Genomic DNA, 18,554 nt, shown 5'->3' with positions numbered 1-18,554 from the left:
TATAGAGAAAAGTGTTTATCATACATTATTGTTCAATGACTAAATATGGAATTGCCAAAGAACATATTTCTAGATTTAAAAATTAGCATCAATTTTCAAAATGAAGATAAAACACTAACTAGGTTATGTAACATTATTTAGGTGTAAGTGAATATTCACCGGTGATGAAATATACCATAGGTGACCATGGGGTATATTTGCGACCATGGTAACATGATCAGTGCCTATCTGCCCTGGGACTAGGAAGCAGTCAGGACTACCTCAGGCAGAGACCTGTGCTCACCTCTATCTCCCTGTCAGCAGGGTTGCCATCTGATGCACTTGAGCACCTGGATTCAGGTACCCAAAACCTCCAAGGTAATTTTACTTAGAGTGTTCCAGATGCATCAGCATTTACTGAAATGACCTGGGACCTACCACAGCTTTACTCAGTTTCAATCTCCAAAGGTAGGACCAGGGAAACTGGGAATTTCAAGAATCATATCAGGTGTGTCTCCCAAACACTAAACTTTGAGAACCATGCCCTAGAGGCTTTGCTCTCTTCCAATGATCTGCCTGGCTTGTTTTACTGCTTCCACATTTTTTATATTCTAGTTCACTTGCCTGACGTTGTCATTTTGATAGACTTTAGCGCTCCTGACCCTTACCTAGTAATCTGATGTTCATAATCATACTTTATTTCAATTTCTTCTGTGAATTTTGTAGCTTGACTTCTTTATTTCTGACCCCAGAAAACTCTCCTGGGATTTCTAGGTAAATGAAAAAAAATTGCATGTAATTTCAAAATATCATAAATTTCATTTACTTTAAAGATAAAGTTGTGAGGTTTTTGTTTTGTTTTCTTTTGTTTTAGCTACAGAGAAAGGTAGATTTATCATGTAAGCAAGGAGAATATAACCACAACATTATTTAAAAAGAGACGCTTATTAAGTGTCTACTTGTACATGGGATGGATTTGAAGTGAGAGGCATATCATGACTATACAGAAGACTGTATATACACTTGGTCAAATTTTTAATATTTCTAACATTGTACGTCTCTGTAGTTAAAAGATTCTTAGTGATTTCTAGTTGCCATTGTCCTATTAATAATGCACGGATTCAATCATGGTAAATCAAAGACACAATGGTTCTTCTTTACCATTTACGGCTTTACACAGGGTATAAAGAGAAATGCTATAGGCCATTCATTTAGAAGGAGTTTTTTAGACAAATGTGTATGTTCAACTCAGATTCCTTTAAGTGACTAAGCAATCCTCTGGGAATTATTTAATGGACATTTCCTGTGATAATAGTAGATTACTATTATCTAATACTATTACTATTCTACTCTGGTACAAGATGGTAAAGGTACCTACTCTACTGATTCTTAAAGCTTGATGTTAAATATGAAAGAAATATCTTTACAGTGATAGAAATGTCTCAGTAGGATTTAGTAAAATATAATGAGTGATGTTATGTTTATAGTGTGAGATATACTTTAAAACATAAAAAGATTGTTGGGCTTGATGTCATTACCCGACAAAGTTTCATTAATAGATTATTAAACAGATGCTTTGGGCTGTTTTTGAAAAGAAGTGTTTTACCTCACAGAGCTCAATTAATATTCAGATTTTTTATCAGGAGCTAGGAGCTAATGGGAACTTATGGTAATGACTTAAACATAATTTAGTTTTTAATATTTTTTAAAAATTTTATTTATTTGAAAGGGAGAGAGAGAGCACAAGTGGAGGGACAGGGAGAGGGAGAGGCAGACTCCCTGCTAGGCAGGGAGCCTGACACAGGGCTCCATTCCAGGACCTTGGGATCATGACCTGAGCTGAAAACAGACAGTTAACTAACTGAGCCACCAGGTGCCCCCAAATATAATGTATTTGTATATTAGTAGGGGGTTTAGGGTTTGCTATGATACCAATCTAGATTAAATCAAAAGTCGAACTATTTAAGCATACAATAGAGGAAAATGATCTAGAGGCGTTGTTGACTAATGGAGCACTTTGAATTAGTTGGAAGATGGAATTGCCATAGATGTGTTAATACAATCTTATAGAATCAAGATATATATTGTAGGGGTCTGGAGAAATACTGATATCACTACATGATTTATTCGCCAACTTGCATCTGAGTAGTAGTGCTCACTTCTCGAGATGTTTCATATTGAGGGAGACCCTCACAAACTGGAGAAGGTTCAGAAGAGATCTTCAGGGATCTTGCAAATCTTTCCATAGTTTGGCTATTGTGGACATTACTGCTATAGACATTTGGGTGCATGTACCCCTTCAGATTACTACACTTGTATCGTTAGGGTAAATACCCAGTAGTGAGAGTGCTGGGTCATAGGGTAGCTCTATTTTCAACTTTTTGAGGAACCTCTATACTGTTTTCCAGAGTGGCTGCACCAGCTTGCATTCCCACCGACAGTGTAGGAGGGTTCCCCTTTCTTCGCATCCTCTCCAACATCTATTGTTTCCTGACTTGTTAATTTTAGCCATTCTCATTGGTATGGGGTGGTATCTTATTGTGGTTTTGATTTGTATGTCCTGATGCCGAGTGATGTTGAGTACTTTTTCATGTGTTTGGTGGCCATTTGGATGTCTTCTTTTCAGAAATGTCTGTTCATGTCTTCTGCCCATTTCTTGATTGGATTATTTGTTCTTTGGGTGTTGAGTTTGATAAGTTCTTTATAGATTATAGGTACTAGTCCTTTATCAGATATGTCATTTGCAGATATCTTCTCCCATTCTGCCAGTTGTCTTTTGGTTTTGTTGACTGTTTCCCTTGCTGTGCAAAAGCTTTTGATCTTGATGAAATCCCAAGAGTTCATTTTTTCCCTCGCTTGCCTTGCCTTTGGTGATGTTTCTAGGAAGAAGTTGTTGCAGCTGAGGTTGAAGAGGTTTTGCTGCCTGTGTTCTTCTCAAGGATTTTGATGGATTTCTGTCTCACATTGAGGTATTCCATCCGTTTTTAGTCTATTTATGTGTGTGGTGTAAGGAAATGGTCCAGCTTTATTCCTCTGCATGTAGCTGTCCAATTTCCCCAACACCATTTGTTGAAGAGACCATCATTTTTCCATTGGACATTCTTTCCTGCCTTATCAAAGATTAGTTGACCATAGAGTTGAGGATCCATTTCTGGGATTTCTATTCTGTTCCATTGACCTATGTGTCTGTTTTTGAGCCCATCCCATACTGTCTTGATGATTATAGGTTTGTAATAGAGCTTGAAGTCCGGAATTGTGATTCTGCCAACTTTAGTTTTCTTTTCAACATTCCTCTGGCTATTTGGGGTCTTTTCTGGTTCCATATAAATTTTAAGATTACTTATTCAATTTCTTTGAAAAAAATTGATGGTATTTTGATAGAGATTGCATTAAATGTATAGATTGCTTTAGGTAGCATAGACATACTCACAATATTTGTTTTTCCAATCTATGAGCATGAAACACTTTTCCATTTCTTTGTGTCTTCCTCAATTTCTTTCATGAATACATTATCGTTTTCTGAGTACAGATTCCTTGCCTCTTTGGTTAGGTTTATTCCTAGGTGTCTTATGGTTTTGAGTGCAATTGTAAATGGGATTGACTGTTTAATTTCTCTTTCTTCTGTCCTGTTGTTGGTGTATAGAAATGCAGCTTATTTCTGTGCACTGATTTTATATCCTGACACTTTACTGAATTCCTGTATTAGTTCTAGCAGTTTTGGAGTGGAGTCTTTGGGTTTTCCACATAATGTATCATATCTGCAAAGAGGGAGAGTTTGACTTCTTCATTGCCAATTTGGATGCCTTTAATTTCTTTTCCTTGTCTGATTATTGAGGCTAATACTTCTGGTATTATGTTGAATAGCAGTGATGATAGTGGACATCCCTGCTGTGTTCTTGACCTTAGGGAAAATGTTCTTAGTTTTTCCCCTGTGAGAATGGACATTTGCTTTGAGTTTTTTACAGATGGCTTTGATGACTTTGAGGTATGTACCCTCTATCCCTACACTGTGAAGAGTTTTGATCAAGAGAGGATGCTGTACTTTGTCAAATGCTTTTTGAGCATCTATTAAGAATATCATATGGTTCTTGTTCTTTCTTTTATTAATGTACTGTGTCACATTGATTGATTTGCAGATGTTGAACAAACCTTGCAGCCGAAGATAAATCCCACTTGATCATGGTGAATAATCTTTTTAATGTACTATTAGATCCTATTGGCTAGTATTTTGGCGAGATTATCTGCATCCATGTTCATCAAGGATATTGGTCATAATTCTTTTTGATGCGGTCTCTGTCTGGTTTTGGGAATGCTGGTCTCATAAAATGAGTTTGAAAGTTTTTCTTTCATTTCCAATTTTTGGAACAGTTTCAGGAGAATAGGTGTTAATCCTTTAAATGCTTGGTAGAATTCCCCTTGGAATACATCTGGCCCTGGGCTCTTGTTTGTTGGGAGATTTTTTTTTTTTTAAAGACTGTTTCAGTCTCCTTACTGGTTATGGTTATTTTTCTGTTTCTTCCTGGTTTAATTTTGGTAGTTTATATGTCTCTAGGAATGCATCCATTTCTTCCAGATTGTCAAATTTGCTGGTGTGTAGTTGCTCATATGTTCTTTATATTGTTTGTATTTCTTTGGTGTTGGTTGTGATCTCTCCTCTTTCATTCATGTTTTTTATTTATTTGGTTCTTTCTCTTTTCTTTTCGATAAGTGTGGCCAGGAGTTTATCAATCTTATTAGTTCTTTCAAAGAACCAGCTCCCAGTTTTGTTGATTTGTTCTGCTGTTTTTTTGGTTTCTATTTCATTTATTTCTCCTCTGAGTCTTTATGAGTTCTCTTCTGATCTTTATGATTTCTCTTCTCCTGCTGGGTTTAGGCTTTCTTTGCTATTCTTTCTCCAGCTCCTTTAGGTGTAGGTTTAGGTTGAGTACTTGAGACCTTTCTTTTTTTCTTGAGAAGGGTTATCTTGCTATATACTTCCTATCAGGACTCTCTTTGTTGTTTCCAAAAATTTAGAATAGTTGTGTTTTCATTGTCATTTTTTTTCCATGAATTTTTTTAATTCTTTAATTTTCTGGTTGACCCATTCATTCTTTAGCAGTATGCTCTTTAGCCTCTATGTATTTGAGTGTTTTACAACTTTCCTTTTATGGTTGGGTTCTAGTTTCAAAGCACTGCAGCCTGAAAATATGTGGGGAATGATCCCAATCTTTTGGTACCAGTTGAGACTTGATTTGTGATCCAGAATGTGATCTATTCTGGAGAATGTTCCATGTGCACTAGAGGAATATGTGTAATCTGTTATTCTGGGATAGAATGTTCTAAATATATCTGAGATGTCTATCTGGTCCAATGTGTCATTTAAAGCCTTCATTTCCTTCTTGATCTCTTCCTTAGAGGATCTGTCCATTTCAGTGAGGGGGTTGTTAAAGTTTCCTACTATTATTATTAGTATTATTATTGATGTATTTCTTTGATTTTGTTATTAATTGGTTTATATAATTAGCTGATTCCATGTTAGGGGCATAGATATTTAAAATTGTTAGATCTTGTTGGACAAAACTTGTAAGCATGGTATAGTTTCCTTTCTCATCTCTTACTATAGTCTTTGGCTTAAAATTTAAATTATCTCATGTAAGGATTGCTACACCAGCTTTCTTTTGATGTTTATTAACGTGGTAACTTGCTTTCCACCCCCTGACTTTAAATCTGGTGTCTTTAGGTCTCAAATGAGTTTCTTGCTGACAGCATATCAATGGGTCTTTTCTTTCTTCTTCTTCTTTTTTTAATCCATTCTGATACTCTGTGTCTTTTGACTGGAGCATTTAGCCTACTTACATTCAGAGTTACTATTGAAAGCTATACAGTTAGTGCCCTTCTAGTGCCTGTAAGGTGACGGTTACTGTATATTGTCTTTGTTCCTTTTTGGTCTGTTACTTTTAGGCTCTGTCTTTGATTAGAGGACCACTTTCAATATTTTCGATAGGGCTGGTTTGGTGTTTGCAAATTCTTTTAGTCTTTGTCCTGGAAGTTTTTTATCTCTCCTATTTTCAATGACAGCCAAGCTGGATGTAGTATTCTTGGTTGCATATTTTTCTCCTTATAGTGCTCTGATTATATCATGCCAGTACTTTTGGCCTGCCTGATCTCTGTAGACAGGTCTGCTTCCAATCTAATATTTTTACTGTTGTAGGTTACAGACCTCTTGTCCCAGGCTGCGTTCAGGGTTTTCTCTTTGTCCCTAGGAATTGTAAGTTTTACTATTCAATGATAGGGTGTGGACCTATTTTTATTGATTTTTAAATTTTTTAAAATTTATTTTTATTTTTTTATAAACATAAAATATATTTTTATCCCCAGGGGTACAGGTCTGTGAATTGCCGGGTTTACACGCTTCACAGCACTCACCATACACATACCCTCCCCAATGTCCATAACCCCCCCATTTTTATTGATTTTGAGGGGGGTTCTCTAAGCCTCCTGGATTTTTATGCTTGTTCCCTTTGCCCAATTGGGGAAATTCTCCGCTATAATTTTTTCCAAAATACCTTCTACCTCTCTCTTTCTTTCTTCTTCTGGGATCCCAATTATCCTAATATTATTTCATCTATTTCATCTTATGGTATCATTTATTTCTCAAATTCTGCCCTCATGGTTCAGTAGTAGTTTGTCTTTTTCTCAGCTTCTTTATTCTCCATCATTTGGTCTTCTAAATCACTAATTCTTTCTTCTGCCTCATTTATCCTAGAAGTAAGAGCCTCCATTTTTTTTATTACACCTCATCAATACCTTGTTTGATTTCAACTTAGTTAGATTTTCATTCCTGTATTTCTCCAGAAAGGGATTTTATTTCTCCAGAAAGGGATTCTCTAGGGTCTTTCATGCTTTTTTCAAGCCAAGTTAGCACCTTGATAGTTATCATTCTGAACATTAGTTCTGAGATATTACTGTTGTTTGTATTGGTTAGGTCTCTAGGCATCCGTACTGCCTCTTGTTCTTCTTCTTTTTTTTTTTTTTGTGGTGAGTTTTTCCACCTTGTCATTTTATACAGATAAAAAAGATGAATGATTGAACAAAATACTACAAGGGTGGCAATGATCCCAGAAAATTATATATTAACCAAGTCAGAAGAGACCCAAAACTGGGAGGAAAACAAAGGAGGAAAAAAGGAAAAAAGAAAAAAATTTATATTAGACTGGAGAATAGAACAGACAAAATAAGGGTAAACATGATGAAGGGGTGGAATATGACTGTAAAGCTAAAAATTAAAAAATATTCTAAAAAAGGAAACAATAATTTCTTTGAAAAAGGGGAAAGAATGTGATTAGGCTGGAGACTAGAACAAAGACATGTGCTAGATTTAGGGTATATTTTGGCCTATTAGAAGAATCTGTGTCCCAGAATTTAAAAAAAATAAACCTGTATGTATACAAAAAATAAAGTTAAATACAATGAAGGGATAGAATATGACTATCCCAATGAAAATTTAAAAAGAATTTTAAAAGGTATTGATAAGATAAAATAGTTTTAAAAAACGTTAAAATAAGATGGAGGAGAAATTTTTACAAATAGAATGAGGAAAAAAAAATGTAAAAAATTAACTTTCAAAGACTAAAGAATCATGGGAAAAAGTAATGAATTCTATGTGTTGCTTTCCCCTAGCTCTGGAGTTCTGCAGTTCTCATTGAGAGGAAACTTGTTCTTGGCTAGATGTTCTTGCTAATATACTGGGGAAGGGGCCTGTTGCAGTGATTCTCAAATGTCTTTGCCTGAGGTGGAACTGAACCACCCTTGCCAGGGGCCAGGCTAAGTAATCTGCTTGTGTTTGCTTTCAGGAACTTTTGTTCCCTGAACACTTTCTGTATAACTTTGGAGGACCAAAATGAAGATGGTGGCTTCTCAATCTCTGGCCTTGGAGGATCTGAGAGCTTGGGGGCCCTACTGCTCAGTGCACCCTCAAAGAAAAGCATTTAATCCCTCTGTCTCCCAGGTCTCTGGCTGCAATCCAAGCTCACTCATCCTGTGACTGAGTTTTACTATCTCTGGAGAATTGACCCATTTGGAGTCTCCAAACCCAGCTGATTCTGGCACTGTGCTCCTGTGGAGCTCCTGTTGGAGGAGGAAGGGCGTTTCTCCCCTGATCTGCCCTTTGTGGGGTTCCTGCTGGGAGAGTAGTGGCCCAACTATGCCTCAGATTATGGTTTAAGGTAATCCTGAGCTTAGTTCTCCCCCCTTGGCTCTGTCTCTGAAGCCAGCTTCCCTGCTCTATACCTGGAAGCTTTGCCACACTCAGACACCCCTGGTCTTTTTTTGACCCCGTGGGTCCTGAGACCATACTATCCCGAGAAGAGTTACCCCTTACCCTCTTAGCCTCTACAATGACATCCCACAGTGGTGTAGACTTCTAAAAGTTCCTTTTTGTGCCCAGCTGCTCCCTCTTTCGCTGGAAGCTGGCCCTTCCCCCCCAGTTTGTCTTCCCATATGTCGCCTTGGATTCACTTCTCTGCACGTTCTACCTTCTGGAAAGTGGTCTATTTTCTCTTCTTAGAATTACTGGTCTTCTTCTCTTTGATCTCCTGTTGAGTTTGTAGGGATTCAGAATGGTTTGATAACTATCTAGCTGAACTCCTGATGATATATTTTTTTAAATGAATTAAAATTATTTATGGTCAGAACACTTGAAGATAAATCTCAGGAATACAAATACAGGAGGAAAAAAATGAGTGTGGAATGCATTCTGTATCATCCAGTAATGTTTGCTACAGTGAGTCCATTCTCAAGGCACATTCCTAGGGTTTTACTGCTTATGATGGAAACCTTTATGAGTGGATTCTGATTTTGAGAAATGACGCGTGGAATTATGCTGGTTTGTAAAATGAGTGTAATCCAAATCTTCAGCATCTGTCATGATAGGTGGTGGTGGCCGTGAGGGTGGAGTGAGGGTCATCACTCTCTTTTGACTTTGAGTGTGCCGATTTAGTTGTTTTTGGCTTCTAATCAGGGCTGTGCTTCCTTTTGTCCAAAGATGATTTCTCCCGCTCCTTGGCCTTCTTATAAGCTTTCTTTTCTTCAGCCATGAGAAGTCTAGCTATTTCCTCATCCTGGGCTACTTGAACTGCTCTCATGTCCACCTGGGTAGCCAAAATTTCTTCTTCTTGCAGTTTTCTGGCAATTTCAGCATCATACCATTCCTGATCTCTGTGGGCCACTCGTGAGGGAGTAGAGAGAGCTTCTTTCATCCCTCTTGGCTTCATTCCTCCATTTTCATAATAGTAACTATCTCCATACACCTCCCCCATCTTGCTCCTCTCTTGCAGGTCCCATTTAATTAGATAACAACTTAGCTTCTTTGTTTTACTTTTTTGGGCTACCATGAGAAATAACCTAAGGTGAAGTATTTTGTATGTTTAGTAAAATTGTTATCAATAAAACCACTTCCATAACATTGTATAGGTCCTTGTGCAAGAATCAATGTGATGTTTCCTTATTTCCATTTTTAATAGTATTCTATTGTAATTTTTTTCTGAGGTAGGGATAGTACTTAAGTAAGAGTCATTGCCACTGAAATTGGGATTTATATTTGAATTTGATGACAGTTTTTACTTCACTATCACATGAGGTAGGATATGTAATTGTATAAATTTTTGATAGATCTCTAGTTATATGTCCACCTTTATGATGAAAGATGAAAAAAGGGAAATGTCTTAAATCTAAAATATTTTGTAATGGATGGTCCCCAGAGGAAAGGTGAGTCGGGGGAAGGGTGAAAGAGGTGAGGGGGATTAAGAATACACTTCTCATGATGAGCACTGAATAAGGCATGGACTTGCTGAGTCATTATATTATACACTTGAAACTAGTATAACACGGTATGTTAACTCTCCTGGAATTAAAATTATTTTTTTAATTTAAGTTAAATATAAAAACAAAAAATAAAATATGGGTGTAGTGTTGCCTGGGTGTCTCACTCAATTAAGCACCTGCCTTTGGCTCAGGTCATGACCCCAGGGTCCTGGGATTGAGCCTGCTTCTCTCCCTCTGCCTGTTGCTCCCCCTGTTTGTGCTCTCTCTGTCTCTCTCTCTCTGACAAATAAATAAAAATTTTTAAAATAATAAAGTTAGTAAAAAGTAAAAAAAAAAAAATAAAATATGTTTGTAATGCAGATACTCAGCACAATCACATTCTCTTCACTTCCCATTTGGGAAATTTCTTACTGACATGTATGAGTTATCACTTTAATTTAAATTTTTATAATCAGGGAAACTGTATCAGTGATTACTGTGGAAATATGAAATTTACAATTAGTTGTCTGATTTTTAAATATCAAAAACAAAAATAAAAGCATTGAGTTGAAAAAGAATTAGAAATTTATCCCTAGATTTAAAGAGACCAGAATATTGAAAAGAGAGCATGTTATCAGCTATCTACTAAAAAAATTTTTTTTCTTTGCTTCTTGTTTTGTCTAACTTAGTGCATTACTTGTGATAGTTTAAGTTGTAGAAACAAATGCACTGCCACTTTTATAATGGCTCAAAGGAGAAACTTTTGATCAGCTCACACAATAATCCAATGCTTGTGCTCGGCTTCATCGGGCAGCTTTCCTCTGTTCATGATTCAGGCTCTTTCCATCTGTGGCTCCTCTCAGTGGTTAGTTTTTGTGTTAAGACTTAGTTTTGTCACTAGTCATCTGACCTTAGCATGCACTCAGTGAAGTGCCTATGCTAACTTTTAACTTGGGTTAAAGCTCTATGGAAGGTTGCTCTCTTTAAATAGCTTATTTTTTTCTTTTGTTTCTTCTTTTTTCTTCTATCCATCCAAGGAGTGGATAAATAGGTTGAGACCTGTTAAAAATTTAGAGAATTTAATGTACTTTGTGATATATCCATGGAACTCTTTTCCCATACCAAGGAAAGAGAGGAGGGGGAGAGGAGTGCTAGACACATGAATTTTACACATCAGTTTGAAATCATCTCTTTGTAAAAGAGCATAGGTAACATGTATCATCCATGCTTATATATGCCTACATGTGTAAGAAAGCTAAAAGAAGACCCAGAGTCTCCTAACCACAGTTGTATCTGCTGAGACTGATGAGGAGGAGTCTGAGAGGAAAAGAGAATTCCATCCAGTGTTTATTTATGGTGTTTCAATTTTTATCCTGTCCATATATTGTATCTTGATATAAAAACAGACTTTTAATGAGAAAAAGAATTACACAGAAGTTTCTGTTAAGTAATCGGACATTGTCTCTCTCTCTCTTTTACTTTTTTTTTTTTTTTAACCTAGGGATCCAATATCATTGACACCTGCACTGAGATGCTAATGTGTGGCATCTTGCTGAAAATTTCTTCTGGAAATATTCAAGAACGGGTGTTTTTTCTTTTTGATAATCTTCTGATGTATTGCAAAAGGAAACACAGGTAGGGTGATAAAGAGGTACTACTTTAGAAATAATTTATTAATCTTGGAAAATATTTTTTAATAAAAAATAAATTATCAATCTCACAGTTTCAACCTTTTCCTCTGTCCTCCTGGGAACTCAGGATCTCCTCAGTAAAATTCACATACTCTTAGCCTGTTTTCTGATTCTTCTCATTACCTTCTTGTAAAACCTGACTGAAATGTGACTATCATTCAATAACACTACCTTCCTAGGAAGCTTTTGGAGGAAAAAAAAATTCTTCTGTTGCTAACCCACATGCCTCAGGCTCTATAGGAAAGGCGAAAATGTCTTCCATGTTTCCCAGTGCTGTTTCCCAGTAATTTCCTCCCTGTCCTTGGAAATATTTTCCTTGACTGCCCCATCTGGTATAGCTTCCCGGCAATTTTATATCGGTATCTAGAAAATTCTTGCTAATATTTTCTTTATTATTTATTTATTTGTTGCCACCTTTGATGGATTAGACTATAAAGTCCATGAGAATACTGGTCTTGCTATTTATTCTGTGCTATTTCCCCCGAGACTGGACCTGCCGTGAAAAAGACACTCAAGAGGTATTTGTTGAATAAGTGAATAAATGAATGAACAAGTGAATGAATGAAACCCAAGCAAGTTCCTGGTATATCTTAGTTATCATTAGTTTAAGTAATTTAATGTAGCAGTGTTACTGATGTATGTTATTTGTTTTAAAGTTGGGAATATAATTTTTTCCTCAGGAGGTACTTAATTTATAGGATGTTTCCTTGAACACCTGGTGAAACATTTTACAGATTGTTTAAGCAAAATAATAAAGCTGAAATTAATTAGGAAATTTCCAGAGCCTTTATATACTTCCTCCTAACCATATCTAGGATACAATATTTTCAGTGAAAAGGTACTAAAAGTCTTCATGAAATCTAAAGGTAAAACAGATGGGTTGAGGATGCAGGGTTTGCGTGAGTGTTTATTATAGGTTCAGAAATGAGGACAATGTAACCAAAGATTTTTGGTAACATGAGAATGAGAAACTCAAACACTGATTTCTGAGGCAACATTAAGGGAACATCATTCTTCATCTCTTGAAATGAAATTTCCTAAGTCAATGTACACAAGATGTCAAGAGCAAGTTCTCTGAGTTGGCAGCTATGTTGATGGCATGGGAGTTCAACCTCTTGGATTATAGTATCAGAATGCCCTAGCAGGAGACATTAGTGCAAAAATACAGTGATGCTGAGAAAGCATAAAACTACCCATGTGTCTTGCTGAAAGGGAACAGGTTAGGGTTAAAGTCAAAAGATAGTTATGGATTGCCTGGGTGGTGCAGTTGGTTAAGTGTCTAACTCTTGGTTTTGAATCAGGTTATGATCTCAGGTTTGTGAAATTGAGCCCCATATCAGGCTCTGCAACAAATTGGTGTCAGCTTGAGTTTCTCTCTCTCATTCCTTCTCTCTCACTCTGCCCTTTCCCAATCTCACACATGCTCTCTCTCTTTAAAATAAATAAAGAAATAATAAAATTTTCAAAAAAAGATAGTTTTTAATCCCCGCCTTAATGAGTTTAAAAAAAAAAAAAGATGCTTTCTACCACATATGAAAATTAATTGTCTATTTTATTTTACTGTGCAATTCTAAATTCTTTGTATTTTGCAGCAAGATTGGGACTCACAGAAATAGGTTTCAGGAAGATGTAGAAAAGGCTGTTAATTTTACTTGTATAGCACTCATTAAAAAATTATAATGTGCTTCAAGTTGTTAAGGTACAATTGTTTTTATCCAGCTTTATTGAGGACTAGTTGACAAATAACATTGTAATATATTTTAATTGAACAACATGATGATTTGATATACATCATGAAAGGATTTTGCCCATGGAGTCAATTAATACATCCATCTAGGTCCAGTTATTAAAGGCATCCATTTGAGAATGAGAACTTTTTTTAAAATTACAATTGATCTTATACGGATTAATATATATGCCTGCCTTCAAGTGCAAGCTTTTGCAAGGTTAGTTGTGTACAATGATGATATCATTTACAGTCTTATGACTTTCCTTGTTAAATTGGTAAACAACAGAAAAGATTTTGTAAAATTAAAATCTTGAAGGGTTTTTTTGTTTATTTTTAAAAGATTTATTTAATTATTTTGAGAGAGAGAGAGTGAGCAGCAGGAGGGGCAAAGGGAGAGGGAGAGAAGCAGACTCTTCCCGTTGAAGTGCAGAGCCTGACATGGACTTAGTCCCAGTAACCTAAGATCACATTTTTGGCTTCTCTGCTGGGGTTGAAATTCCAGGGAAATCAAGAGATGGTAGAAACTACTGAGAGATTAGGGTAAACCATGTAAGAAAGAGGACCTCTGTTCTGTTCACCATGTATCTCTCTGAGAGGAAATCCCCTCACTTGATCCTCCCATGCCGATATTTGGCAAATGCAGGAGGAGACAATGGCTGTGTGGTACAAGTCTGCTGAGAGCACTAGACCCAGCCCCGTAGAGCCTCCTAGAAGGCAGAGAAAGAGCCCAGAAGTTCCTTGGTGTCCCTAGAGAAGGCACAGAAATTAGATGAGTTGAAAGCCTAGGACATGGTCATTGGACTTCTGGGCTAGAGGGGAGATGGCCTGTGGAAGGGATGCTACCCACAACCCCTCTTGGACCAGATGCCTCCTGTCTGCTTTGGGATACTGAGGATTAATAGGAGAATGAACTAGCATAGAAGAGATGGTGTTCTAATGCTTGGCAGGTTTAAAGTTGTTGAAATCATTGACATTCCTTTTCTCCTCCTCCGCAGGACCACCATTAGTGGGAAGGGGCCTTCAAAGATGCAAGAGGAGTTTATCACTTACAGGCCTGTCAAGTGTCAATATCCAACCACTCCAGTCCCTTCCACCCCCTTGGCAGCCCCACTGCTTTCATAAGGACACAGATACATTCATGTACAGGCTTTTGAACAAACGTAAGTTTTGATTCCTCTAAGATAAATGCCATAGTGCCATGACTGGGTCATATGGTAGTAGCAAGTCTAGTTTTCAAAGAATCTGTGTGGAAGTGTTGAGTCACTCTAGTGTGCACCCGAAATTGGTATTACATTTCATGCTAACTCGAATTTAACTCAAGGCTTTGAAAAGGAAAAGAAACTGTTAACTGTTTTCAAGATTTAGCTCTATCATCTTCTATTCCCAACAGCGATGCAGGAGTGATCCTGTCATTCCACATCCTGCCTTGCATTTGGTAGTGGGGTCTGTCTCTCCCTTTCTGGTGCATTTGGTTTGAATCATTGTGATAGGTGTGCAGTGAGAGCTCAGTGTAGTTTTAATTTGAATTGCCCCAATGGCAACTTCCTATGTGATTTCCATCTGTATACTCTTTGGTAAAGTATTTAAGTCTTTTGCCCCCTTTTTTTTTCCTTTTCCTGACTGGATTGCTTGCTTTCTTATTTGGGGGACAAATTTTGAGTTTTTATACTTCAGACAGGAGTCTTTTATCAGGTATGTGGTTTACACATATTTTCTCCCAGTTTGTAGCTTGTCTTTTGTGTCTTCTTAACAGGGTCTTTCACACAGTTCAGATTTATAATCCGGATTGTTGGATAATGTCCAATTAATCAACTTTTCCCTTATGGAAAATGGTTTGATGTCCAAATGGAGGATTCTTTACCTAGCTTTACATTCTGGAAAATTTCTCCCATTTTTTCCTTTATCACTTTAGATGTAAGGCAGTAAATAATTATGAGTTAATTTTTAAAATTTCTTTTTTTTTTTTTAGAGAGAATGAGCATGCACATGAGCAGGGGATGGGGTGGAGGGAGAAGGGCAAAGAGCATCCTTAAGCAGACTCGCCAGTAAGCTTAGAGCCTGACTTTGTCCCAGGACCCTGGGAGCATGACAAGAGCTGAAATCAAGAGCTGGCTGCCTCACCAGCTGAGTCATCCAGGCACCCTGAGCTAAGTTTTGTATAGGGTATGCCACTTAGATTGTGGTCCTCATCCTCCACCACCTCCTCATCTCTCCCCCTCCCTCTTCTTCTCCTTATTCTTCTTTGGCTATGCAAGTCCACTTGTTCTAGCACCATTTATTCAAAACGCTGTCACGCCTCCACTGAACTGCTTTTTACCTTTGTCAAAACCCCATTGCACATATTGGTGTCGGTCTCTTTTGGGTCCTTGATCCTCTTCCACTTCACTAACTTTATTCTGTTCCATTTGTCTATCCCTTCACCAACACACCACACTCTTGATTACTGTAGCTATAGATCTTGAAATTGGGTAGAAGGATTCTTTTGGTTTTATTCTTTAGTTTATTTTCTCTATTTTTTCTAGGTTCTTAAGCTGAGAGCTTGTTGTTTTGAGACTCTTTTTTTTTTAGATGGGAGGGAGAGAGAGACAGGGAAGGGGTGCAGAGAGAAAGAGAGAGAGATTATTAAGCAGCCTCCATGCCCAGCACCAGCACAATGCAGGTTCAGTCTCACAACACCGAGAATGATCATGACCTGAGTCAAAATCAAGAATTGGACTAATTGACTGAGCCACCCCTCCTTCTGAATGATGCCCCTCCTCCTTTCTAACATATGCATTAAGTGCTATAAATTTGGCTATCCATTGATTTAGCTGTGTCCCACAAATTTTAATATGTTGTATTTAATTTTCCTTCAGTTCAGCACATTGAGATATTATCTTTTATCTTTGATAATGTAGAATGTTTCTTTCTAAGTGTTTGGATATTTGTTATCTTTCTCCTTTTGATATTTTTTTATTTTTTTAATTTTTAAAATTTTAATTCCAATAAATTGACATCTAGTGTTGTATTTGTTTCAGGTATATAATAGAGGGATTCACCCCCCCACCCCAGCTACTGTCAGCTCCTGTTGCCACGCACTGATTTGCAGGCGGGCCCAAGCTTCCTGATGGAGGAGTGTGGGTTTAGGCCACCGGTGAGGGCCAGAGCCAACACCACACCCTCAGCCAGATCCTACTGAAGTTGATGCATCTGCTGGAGCTGCTTAGAGATCATCTAGAACGTGGGGGCTCAAGGAGGCAGGTGGAGACTGGCTCCTCCTCCACTGACCATGTGCCCTCAGGCGGGACCCTCGTGAACAAAGGAAAGCCTTCCAGGGCCCAGAAGAAGGCACATCAGAGGCATGAAGAGCTCTCAAGGAACAAAATTATCCACCAGGCTGAGCAGAGATCTTTTCACCTGCCAAACACCCTCCTCCTGAACAGTGAGATTCAGAAGTTGCACCTGAAGCTGGAGGCAGAGCCTAAGCTATGGGAAAAGCACATCAAACACCTGAAGAGGAAGGTGATGGAGGTGAAGGCACGCTGCCTGCAAGTGAATAAGGAACTTGCCAAGGTGCACAAGAAGGCGGCTGCTGCCCACTGGGACTTAGGCCTCTACAGGTCCATGGGCTAGGACCTGCACCGCCAGGGGTGGAAAAATCTCCTCTTTGCATGACCGTGAGCACCTCCTGTGGACAACAGAAGTAAGGAGAGCCAGAAAGCTGTTCTGTGGCCAGAGAGGGAGTTCCAAAGGCTCCAGGCACAAAAGCACTGCCTCAGGCAGAAGCTGGCCAACTCTGGGCCCAGGGTCCAGCCTGTCTCTGGGGGGGGGGGGAGGGCTCCTGCTCCTGCTCCTGCTCTTCTGGGCACAGCCCACAAGGGCCAAAGGCTCCCCTGAATCCCCAGGAGCCCAAGAAGGGAGCAAGGGTGCACTGGCCAGACTCCCAAGTTCTTGGGTCCCCTGCAGGTCTGATTCCCTTTCCTAGCAGCCACCAACACTCACAACCAGAGCCCAAAAGCTCCTGTGCTTACCCCTTAAGCCATACCCATTGCTCCTTTTACTGGAGATCCACCCCATTATTGTACTAATGCTACATATTCCCTATAGCATGTGAGAGAGTATTTTTCAATGTGAAGCATACAAAAAATAAAAATATCAAATTGCTGATACTACTTCTACTGAGAATTGATTTTATTAAGGGATTCTATGCCTTAATAGAATGAATAGAATGAAGGGTTTGAAATGTCTTTTACTGTTCACTTAATTGTCCCAATAACCCAGTGTGTCATATATGACTGAGGTTCAGAGAGGGGAAACAATTTGCCCCAAGATCACACAGCTAGTGAATTTCAGAGCTCCCATTCCAAACCAGGGTTGTCTCATTATGAACTGCTATGCAAAAAGCTTCTACTCCTACTACTCCTCCTACTTCTACTACTAGACAAAAAGGGAGAGGACACACACAGACAAGTGGGAGAGGGGCGGAGGGAGAGAGTTACCTAGACAGCCTTTCCACTCAAGTGCAGAAGTGGATGTTGGGCTGGATTTCACAGCTCATAGGATTACGATTTGAACCAAAATCAAGAGTCAGACGCTGAACTTACGGAGCACACAGGCACCCTTGTGCAAGGAACTTCTAGGCAAGCTGCTTGCAGGATCCCAGAAGGGCTTGATAAAATATTCTCCTAGTTCATGTTCTAGTAAGGATGCAAAGATTCTCGTGGTGGCTAGCAAAGGTAAAGTCCCACCAAATTATGGAGGGCAGCCTTTAAGGGTCTCCAATGATTCCCATCTTTGGTACACATAGTTTTGTGTTGCATACTCTACCTCTTGAATGCAGTTAGGAACGACTGACTCACTTCTAAAGGACGGAATGGGGAAAAGTGATAGGATGTCACTTCTGAAGTTAGTTGACAAAGAGACCAGTCTCCTCTTGAGCTTGCTCTCCCTCCCTCCGTCCCTCCCTCTTCTGTTCCTAGGGAAGCCTGCTGCTTGTTGTGGGCTAAATTATGGAGAGGCCCATGTGGCAAGGAATGAATATTTCCTGCTTATAGCAATAAAGAACCTCTGGCTGCTAACAGCCACCTGAGTGAGCTCAAAAGAAGATTTTCCCCTGAAAAGCCCTGAGATGACTGAAGAGCCAGATGACATCTTGACTGCAGCCTTGTGAGAGATCCTGAGCCACAGGTACCTGGCTAGTTGCACCTGAATGGCTGGCTCACAGAAACCATATCAGATTATCAATGTTGTTCCCTTTGGTTTGGGGATATAAGTAAAACAGAAGCGTGAAGCCGAATTTTTGGCTTCTGACCCACCCCACCCCCCTCTCCTGGGGTTGAAATTCCAGGGAAATCAAGAGATGGTAGAAACTACTGAAAGATTAGGGTGAACAATGT

The 18,554-nt window shown here is 38.6% G+C and overlaps 1 protein-coding gene and 1 pseudogene across 2 annotated transcripts in view; one reads left to right on the top strand and one right to left on the bottom strand.

The window, feature by feature from the left end:
* Positions 1-16,270, top strand: part of LOC309857125 (phosphatidylinositol 3,4,5-trisphosphate-dependent Rac exchanger 2 protein-like) — a 159,138-nt gene extending 142,868 nt beyond the window's left edge. Inside the window, exons 6-8 of the mRNA XM_082749985.1 lie at positions 11,261-11,394; positions 14,175-14,339; positions 16,197-16,270. Coding sequence (XP_082606111.1) covers positions 11,261-11,394; positions 14,175-14,301 — 261 coding nt within the window. The 3' untranslated portion in view covers positions 14,302-14,339; positions 16,197-16,270. The remainder of the gene's footprint in view (positions 1-11,260; positions 11,395-14,174; positions 14,340-16,196) is intronic.
* On the bottom strand, positions 8,625-9,260 carry LOC309857130 (coiled-coil domain-containing protein 50 pseudogene; annotated as a pseudogene). The gene has a single exon. The product of its transcript is annotated as a coiled-coil domain-containing protein 50 pseudogene (transcript).
* Positions 16,271-18,554: the final 2,284 nt, after the last annotated feature.

The sequence above is a fragment of the Mustela nivalis genome (genome assembly GCF_964662115.1).
Source record: "Mustela nivalis genome assembly, contig: HAP1_SCAFFOLD_405, whole genome shotgun sequence".
In the NCBI taxonomy this organism is placed as follows: Eukaryota; Metazoa; Chordata; class Mammalia; order Carnivora; family Mustelidae; genus Mustela; species Mustela nivalis.
The sequence above is the reverse complement of the archived record's forward strand: the minus strand, read 5'-3'. Positions and strand labels throughout refer to the sequence as shown.